The 10000-nt window shown below is 33.8% G+C and overlaps 1 protein-coding gene across 4 annotated transcripts in view; it reads right to left on the reverse strand.

Annotated features, from left to right (window-relative positions):
• Positions 1-10000, reverse strand: part of LOC137626121 (uncharacterized) — a 261230-nt gene that overhangs the window by 44781 nt on the left and 206449 nt on the right. For 3 of the 4 annotated variants that reach the window (XM_068357213.1, XM_068357200.1, XM_068357207.1), the window contains exons 4-9: positions 8487-8682; positions 5826-6015; positions 5572-5714; positions 4369-5121; positions 3986-4146; positions 3455-3724 (exon numbers count right to left, since the gene is read on the reverse strand). In XM_068357213.1, coding sequence (XP_068213314.1) covers positions 3455-3724; positions 3986-4146; positions 4369-5121; positions 5572-5714; positions 5826-6015; positions 8487-8682 — 1713 coding nt within the window. The remainder of the gene's footprint in view (positions 1-3454; positions 3725-3985; positions 4147-4368; positions 5122-5571; positions 5715-5825; positions 6016-8486; positions 8683-10000) is intronic. The other variant, XM_068357220.1, reaches the window with a different exon arrangement.

Here is a 10000-nt window from a genome sequence, read left to right on the forward strand (position 1 = left end):
TAAAAAGGGAAAGAAAAGTCATAGCTAAAAGGATAAGGAAAATTAAATGGTACAAACTAGTGAGGGAAGGAGATAAGGTGAGAGAGTTTAAGAGAAGGGTTTTGGAGGATATTGATATAGGAATTGAAGATGTTCAAGAATGGTGGACACGAAATGCAGCAGTGATGAGAAGGCATGGAAAGGAGCTGCTAGGAGAGACATCTGGTATCATATGGGAAGAATAGGAGAGTTGGTGGTGGAGTGAAGAAATTGAGAAAGTTGTAAAAGATAAGAAGGAGGCAAAGAAGAGATGGGAAGAGTCACAGTCAGGGGAAGACAGGGAGAGGTTCAGAGAGAAAAACAAGGTGGTGAAGAAGGTAGTAGCCCAAGCTAAAGCTAAGGCATATGATGATGTGTATAATAAGCTCGGGACAAAGGAAGGATTAGACAAGATGATCAAGCTATCAAAGACTAGAAATAAGAGCACCAAAGATATTACACACATCAAACAAATAAAAGATCAAGATGATGTAGTACTTAGAAAGGAGGAAGGCATTGTAAAGAGATGGAAAGAATATTTTGAACCGCTGTTAAATGAAGAAAATGATAGATTATTAAGAGAGGATGGACTGGTGAATTTTAGCATGGTAATAAGTTTCTCTAGGCAAGAGGTAATAAATGCACTGAGGAAGATGAAGAATGGGAAGGCAACTGGACCAGACATGATTCCTGTGGAGGCATGGAAAGCATTAGGAAACGAAGGAGTGGATATACTGTACGATCTCATGATGAAGATTTTTGAGCAGGAAAAGATACCAAATGAGTGGCGTGGTAGTATATTGATCCCAATCTTCAAAGGGAAAGGTGATGTCCAAGAGTGTGGGAATTACAGAGGTATTAAATTGATGTCCCACACTTTGAAGATACTGGAAAGGATGATAGATGCCGGACTAAGAGAAGAAGTAGAAATAGGTAAAGAGCAGATGGGATTCATGAAGGGGAGGGGAACAACAGATAGTGTATTTTGTCTGAGGCAACTAATGGAGAAATTCCGGGAAAAGCAAGGCCTGTATGTGGTATTCATTGACCTTGAAAAGGCTTATGACCGAGTCCCAAGACAAGAGGTGTGGAGGAGTCTGAGGGAGAGGGGAGTGCCAGAGAAGTACGTTCGACTGATACAAGAGATGTACCGTAATGTACTTACTAGAGTGAGGAGCAGTGCTGGGGAGACAGGGTTTTGAGGTGAGAGTAAGATTACACCAAGGGTAGGCTCTGAGCCCATTTATCTTTAACATAGTGATGGAAGTTTTAATAGAAGAGGTAAGGGAGGCAGTACTATGGAACATATTGTATGCAGATGATATTGTTCTGTGCGCAGAGAGCAGGGAAAATCTGGAAATGAAATTGGAAAGGTGGAGGCAATTACTGGAGGACAGAGGAATGAGAATAAGTAGATCTAAGACAGAATATATGTGTACCACCAGTGAGGGGGGTGATAGAGAAAGTATTCATCTTAGGGGAGAACAGATAAGGAGAGCTGATAAGTTTAAGTATTTGGGATCCTTTGTTAACGCTGGAGGAGTTATGGAAGATGAAGTTAAACATCGGGTACAGGCAGGCTGGAACAACTGGAGAGCAGCCTCAGAAGTTCTTTGTGACAAAAGAATACCACTAAGATTAAAAGGAAATTTTCATAAGACAGTGGTAAGAACAGCAATGCTGTATGGAACGGAAACAGCAAGCATGAGGAAGACAGAGGAGAATAAGATGGATATGGCAGAAATGAGAATGCTTAGGTGGATGTCTGGGGTGACAAGAGAGGATCGGATAAAAAATGACTACATAAGGGGGTCGACAAAGGTAGTGAAAATATCAAAGAAAGTGCAGGAAGGGAGGCTGAGATGGTATGGACACCTGATGAGGAGAGATGAGGACCACGTTGGGAGACATGCTATAGAGATGGAGGTTCAGGGAAGAAGAAGAAGAGAGATTAAGAAAGAGATGGAGGAACTGTGTGAGAGGAGACTTACAGGAGAAGGGGATTGATGAGGCAGAAGCGCAGAATAGAAAAAGATGGAAACGGCTCATCCGCAACGGCAACCCCATATAAAAATGGGAACCAGCTGGGAAGAATAATAATAATAAGGATAATACCAACAACAATAATAATAATAATAATAATAATAATAATAATAATAAAAATAATAATATTGATAATGATAAAACTAATAATAATAATAATAACAATAATTATAATGATAATAATAATGATAATAATAATAGTAATAAAATATTAATAATTATAATAATAATAATAATAATAATAACAATAGTAATAATAATAATAATAATAATAAAAAAAATAATAATAATAATAATAATAATAATAATAATAATAATAATAATCAGAGATCTCTGACCTCCGCCAATGGTTAATGAAGTCGTCTATGGCCTAAAATCTTTCTGTGGTAGAAATTTCGTCAAAATCCTTCTTTCTTTTTTTTACCTTATCTTTAAATTACACACATACACACACACAAAAGTGAAATCCGGATCCAGAGCATCTTAAAAATTTAATGAGGTACTCGATGAACTATGATATATATCTGTGGTGAAAATTTCGTTAAAATCCGTCAAGCAGTTTTAGCGTTATCATGTCCACAGACACAAACAAATAAAAAAATAGATATATAAATAGTGGAAATTTGGATCTAGAAACCGGATCCGATACCGGATCAATTCCAAAATTTAATTGGGTCGCCCATGACCTAAGATCTCCCTGAGGTCATGATTTTGTCAAAATCTGTCGAATAGCTTTGACGTAAACCTGTCAACAGGCGCACAGATAAATAAGTAAATAAATAAACCGATTCGAAAACATAACTTCCTCGGTGAAGGTAATAATAATGTCTGATTGAGCTTAGTCTTAATGTTTTGGCCAACATTTATTTCTTATCGGCACTAATGTGCGAATCATTGGCCGGTAAAAGTAATTATCATAAAACGAATTTCCCGATGGGTCTGTGATCCAGTGGCAGAAGGAATTCATTATCAAAAGTTATTCCAGAGCATTAGTAACAAAATTGTCCTAAAACCGCCAAGTGTTACATAATTAGCCATTCATTTATAATAGTGGAGATATGCTTAATTTTATTAAAAGTGCAATCTTGAATTTAATAGGACTAATTACAGCAGAGTAAGAATTAACTGTTATAACTCTTAACGGGCAATTTAGCTAAATCTTAATTTACTTTTTTTTTTTTTTTTGCCACTAAGATTTGAATTCCTCCCCTTGCAAAAGTGATTTGGGTCTTCTTTAAGATATATATATATATATATATATATATATATATATATATATATATATATTACACAATCGACATCAAAAGTTATCTGTATTGTTTGCATCATGCGCATATTCAATGATCAATATACTGAAAAGTTAAGTTAGACATAAATATTTGTTAAGTCTTACAGCATCTTCTTTGAAGGAAACTCTTTTCCTAAGTCCAGAACTCTTTGGCCTTGCTCCTGTGCTTAAAGCACTTCCATTGCTTCCAGTTCCACAGCTTGAAGAGGCATTGGAATCACTAGATGACTTGCTGATAGGAGTGCTCCTAGTTGATGAACAAGCAGAGGAAGTAGCTGTATTTCGTGGAGAAGCTGGAGGACGACGAGAGCTTCCCCGTGATGAAGGGGCATCTGAGTCTGAATCACCACTGCTGCTGCTATCTGATACATTATCCTGAAAAAAAAAGAGATTTTTTCGAGGAAAATTATGCATTTATTGTCTAGGGAAACATTACTTATCATATGGAGACCATTCCGTATCATCTAAGAAAATTCTCTGTTATGTCATGTTTGTATGTGTTTTTCATATATTTGTGGATCATAAAATGTCTTCATTGAACTTTTGGAGAATTTTTGCCTTATGACGGACATTTCATAAGCTCAGTATTTGTACGCTCATGTAATACTTAACATATTGTATAAAACATATGCTCACTGGTCGTTCTGGCATGGAGAAAGATCGTCGGAAAGCGGGCTTATGCTTCCTATTAAATTCTGAAGGAGGGAGGTCATCATCAGCTTTGGCAAGTTGAAAAGCTAACCAACGATCGTACTGCTCTTGTGTTGCATTAGCTGGAGGCTCAGCACTGCGAGTTCCTGCAAGAAACAAATTCTCATGCATTGCTTTTAAGATCTCGGATATTGGAAAATTATATAGTTTGCATTGATGGTTTACTCAGTTGATATAATTTTTTCTACTTGAGAGACAAGATGAATCAAATAAAGGTAACAATAAAGTATAGTAATCACATCAAATGTATAAGAGCAGATTTAAGAATTTCTTTTAAGAAAACAGTAAAATAGTAGATGGAATATTACCACTCAATCGGGAGTTAGAACTGGAGGTCTGAGCTGCAAGAGTGGTCAAAACAGCGTTGGTCTCTAAGGCAAGCGTTGTTGGTCTTCTTGGCCGAGCACCATTAGAGTAAGAGGAGGAATATGAAGAGGTCGTAGTGGAAGAGGATACTGGGGCTGTGGAAGAGGTGCAAGAGGTCTTATTAGAGGAACTGGCAGAGGGAGAGGAAGTAATCGTTGTTGTGTCATGTGATGTTGAAAATGTAGAAACTTTAGATGAGCTCGTGGAGGTTGAATTTGATGATGTAGAGGTCCTGCTGGGATCAGTGATAGACCTAGAGGAATAAGATGCTATTGTTCGAGAACCAGAGCTGGACCTAATAGGGGGAGCTGAATAGGAAGAGGGGGAAACAACAGTCCTCGATACAGAATCTCTGGAATTTCTTTGAGTGGATGTCGTGGTTGTTACTGGGCTAGTGCTACTGCTGGAAACAGAGCTGGAAATGCTATTAGTAGTGGTTGTCTGGGAATTAGATGATGGAGAGCGGCTTGAAGAACAACAGCAGTCGTCCTCCTGAAAAGAATCCTTGCAAGATTCAGAGGAATTTTTGCAAGAGTCATTGCAAGAATCCTTGCAAGAGTCCTTGCAGGAGTCAGAGGTAGAGGGAGTTGTGGAAGTGTAAGGGGTATAGGACGGAAGATTGTTGGTGTTTGCTGGGCGTTGATATCTGTAAGAAGGGGTGGTGCTGCGACTGGACATTAGTGCTGATACCATTTCTGAAAGCAGAAGGAAAAGCCAACTTGATCAGCTATTGCTTATGAAGAATATAAAACCTTTGTAATTTTTTCAGTAGATATGAGAATAATTAATAATATGGCTCAAGAAAAGGTTTGTGGAAGAGTATCTGTAAGGCCATTCCAATGAATACTATGAAATATTGAAAAATAATACAAGAAACCATATACAGTAGTAAAGTTCATCAAAAATACTTCCAGTTACCTTACAACGAAAATAAATATTATCCTCATGTCCACAATAAACTATGCAATAATGAGATACTATTAAGACATACAGTACACATTTCATATAAAACCATCTAAATCTCGGATGCCTACACCTACACCTTCACTGAGTTAAATAATTAATCAGAGAAATACTGAATTAGAACAAAGGCAGAGAAAAGCATAAAAAGGTTGATAAGAAAAATCCAAAGAATTTATATTTACCATCATAATCCTCTGTTGTATGGTGAACCAGTCTTCTACCACCTGGTCCAGTACCCCGGCTAGGAACACTGTGACTGCGCACTGTTTTCTTTTCTCTAGGTTTATTGACATAGTTCTTGATAATATCTTCTTCTCTACAGAATCTAGAAGTAAAAGATGAATGAATTCTTAATAAAGGCTACCGAAAATATTTTTGTGTATTGTATTGGATTTCATTTTATACTTATGAATGTTTCAACTGTATTCCAACTTACCTTATATCCATCAGCATATCACGAGTTATATCTCTTCTGCAAATGGCGCAGTTTTTAGTTGTATTGGCAATACCCTTAACGCAGACCATGCAAAAAACATGTCCACAATCTAGAGCCAGGGGAAGGGTCACGGGTCCCAGACAAATTGGACATTCAGACCCCTCATCGTCAGAATTTTCATCGGCTCTAGCTGGTGTGAAAAGAAAAATATATTTAATAATATCTGATAGACACACACAAACACACGCACACACACACACACATATATATATATGTATATATATATATAGAAAGGTATATATATATATATATATATATATATATATATATATATATATATATATATATACTGTATATATATATACAGTATATATAAAGGTATATATATATATATATATATATATATATATACCTTTATATATATATATATATATATATAAAGGTATATATATATATATATATATATATATATATATATATATATTTGATTATATATTTATATACATATATATTTGATTATATATGTATATAAATATATATATATATATATATATATATATATATATATATATATATATGTATATACATGTGTATATGTATACATATATATATATATATATATATATATAAATATGAATATATGTGTATATATATATAAATATATATATATATATATATATATATATATATATATATATATATATATATATATATACATATATGTTTGTCTGTGAGGTTTTTTTTTCATGGGGATGAGGATTTTTCTAGCTTTGATTAGTTTCTCATTATAGGTGGTAACTTACACTAGAAGATACGACGATGATTACTGACATATTCTAACTCATACAGCTGAATCGTTGATTAGATCTTTAGGAAATAAAATTCCACGAAGATGGCCGCTTCTTATGATTACACATAATATTCGTATGTAGAAGGCCAAACAATATGCATGTAAAGTATCATTCTTGTGTACATTTCGCGTGCTCTCTTATTTCTTTATCTTTGTCTCTTTCTTCCCTCCAATACTTCTAAATTTTATACTCTCTTCAAATGCCTGAACGAACACTAAACTCTGATTCTTTCTTTTTTTCCCTACGCTAACACCTATATCGCTCAACCATATACCGTCAGAAAACTTTCAATCAATCAATCAATCAACCATATACTGTACTTAGATATTTATCAATATCTTAATTATTTTTATACCTCAAATACAACATACAGAACTCATCTAAACAGTTTTCATCTGCCCTAACTTCTCAGTCATAATCTTGCACATTCTTTGGTAGAAAAATTTCCTATATGGCCTCCCTAAACAAGGGATCAATTAAATTATATTCATCACCCATTCTTTTGGAATCTATTCTCCATTCAGAAATGACTTGCACACCTTTTTTATTGTATCATAGTATCTCATTTCTAATCCTATGAACGACTGGTGTGTCCATTCATAAGCCTTTTAAATACCCTCGTTATATTGAGACTACTAATTTCCTCAAATATTCTCAGCTCTGTCCATCTTTTATTTGTCATATTAAAATCTTCAAAATAATCTCTCTATTAGGGTACACTGCCGTCTTCCTGGACTGAGTCTGTCGAATTGCATCTCTTATGCGAGTTTCAATATAGCTCATTAGCCTGTTTCTCAACTTAGCTACCCTCAATCTTTGCTTATCGTCCTCTTCCGTCTTTTTTATTCCCTGCCTTTTATTTTCACCTCTAACATTCTTGCCCTTCATATCCACCTTCTTGCCCTCTTGTAAGCAATTTTCCCTTCTCACTTCCAATCTCAAACCAAATAATTTCCATTTTCTTTTACTGAAAGTCCTTCATCTCACCAGTCACTGTTTTCAATCTCTCTTTTAATACTCATAAACCTACAAAAGATTCATCATGTATTATCAAAGTTTTCATATTTTACTTATTTTTTTTTTATTCCTATGCATAGCATATTTTTCAGTTGTTTTCCTTATATACTCTCCTCATACACTCTTCTTATTAGAACTACTTGGTTTGATTTCCCTTACATATACCTTTGCACGTTTTGCTCTTCATTTGTAACTTACATCTATTTTAACTTTTGTTACAATCAAATAATTACCATTTACTGTATAACTCCACCCATCAATTCTCTTTTCATCTACTCTGAACTAATTTAATAGTATGATAGCTTCTTGACCTTACTCTTTTCTCACTATAATTGTTTTTTTACTCCAGGAACATTGTATTTCCAATACTGAAATGCTTTTCAAATGCCTTAAGAAAACACTTACTATCATTCTCATTCCCTCAGTGGGTTCTGTAACTGAAAACATGACTCTGTCATTGGTGTTAGATAATCTACCAGAGCCATTCACTCAAGTTATAGCCTAGGAAGAAACACATTCAAATTCTCCGTTCTATGGGGCAAAAGTTATATGATGAAAAATATAATAATGATCCAAATTAATATTTCAATAGCTTGTGGTGGGCTATCAATTCTATTTTTAAGGACCTAAGCACAATAAGATATTGAATACGATGATAAAAAATAGGACTTCATAGATATATCAAAAACTCTCTCCACCCTCTGAAAATTATGTTGACCACATTAAAATTTCATAACCAGATCTCTTTGTCTCCCTATCAGTTTATTTCTTATTACCGATTGTACAATCGTACCTTTATCTTCTGGTTTTAAGTACTTGTGATCCGTTTCATAATGGAACTGCAGGTAACGAACTTGTACGTATTTGGTGCATCCTTTGCAGCGCTCGGTGCGAGCCTCACAGTATTCCTTGTGTTTCTCATGGTCTGCTGCTGTTAGTTCCAACTCGCAGTGCTCGCACGTCACCATTCTTTTGGGGCAGTGTTCTTTCTGTGGGGAAACCAAGGACACAGTTTGATAGCAGTACTCTGAGATGATTTTCTTTCCAGCCTAAAATTATTCACACTTCTACAATTTAAATTGGGGTGCAATGAGTACATATCTATATAAACACACACACACACACACACACACATACATATATATATATATATATATATATATATATATATATATATATATATATATATATATATGTGTGTGTATATATATATATATATATATATATATATATATATATATATATATATATATATATATATATATATATATATATATATATATATATATACATAAATACTGTATTTACATGCTTGTAGAATTTGCTGAAAGAAATAATCTTATAATCATGAAAACCTTTTCTTCATAAATGTTACATAGAAAAGCCCAAACTGAGAAACTAAAAATGGGACAGACTTTATTCTCAGGGAAAACTTTATTTAATTAAAGATGAAACAGTGTTTAACAATTCAAAGTCAAGCGGCCATGAAATGGTGAGAAACAAAATTTGTTTCGATCTAAGGAAAGAAAAAGAAAAACTATTTTTAAGAAAGAAAATAAACATTCCTGTAATAAGAGAGGAAAATTATTAGTTTAGTTTAGCAACACAAAATAGATACTCCTAAATACGTGCTAAAAACGGAAGCAAGTAAAGAAGAAATGAACGGTATTTTATCAAAATTCGCACAACAGACAATTGGAAAATATTCTAAAATGGATCGAATAAAACTTTCAGAAAACCCCAAAAATCTAATAAAGAAAAGATTGGGATTGAGTGTATAATCCAAGAGAGATGAAATACAATTAGCTACACATAAAACAAACTAAAATCCCAAGACATTCGTAAACATAATCAAACTAAAGAAAGGAAGAAGCATCAAACTGATGAAAAGAAGAATTAAAACAGGACGCCAATAGATTTTTGTTTTAAAGTAGGAAAATGGAAATATTAGTAATAATAGATATAGAATGATAAAAATCGCAGGATATTTCTATATAATGCTATATAATAATGATATAAGAAATAGTTTTGGCAATAGAAATAAGAAACCCCTAAGTCACTCCCAAACAAAACAGTAGGATAAGTAAAGAAAGCGTTAAAAGCCAGGAAAAGAGACAAAGCAACAGGCGAAAATGGCCTAACAATTGATTTTTTAATAGATGGAGGGGATTTCATAGTAGTAAAACTGGCTGAATTTTACACAAAATGTCTACAAAAATGCTTTATACCTACAACTTGGAAAAATTTTACTATCATAATAATTCACAAGAGAGACACAAATAAAAACCTGAATAATTACCCACAATA

This window comes from Palaemon carinicauda, chromosome 2, assembly GCF_036898095.1.
Source record: "Palaemon carinicauda isolate YSFRI2023 chromosome 2, ASM3689809v2, whole genome shotgun sequence".
NCBI classification, from domain to species: Eukaryota; Metazoa; Arthropoda; class Malacostraca; order Decapoda; family Palaemonidae; genus Palaemon; species Palaemon carinicauda.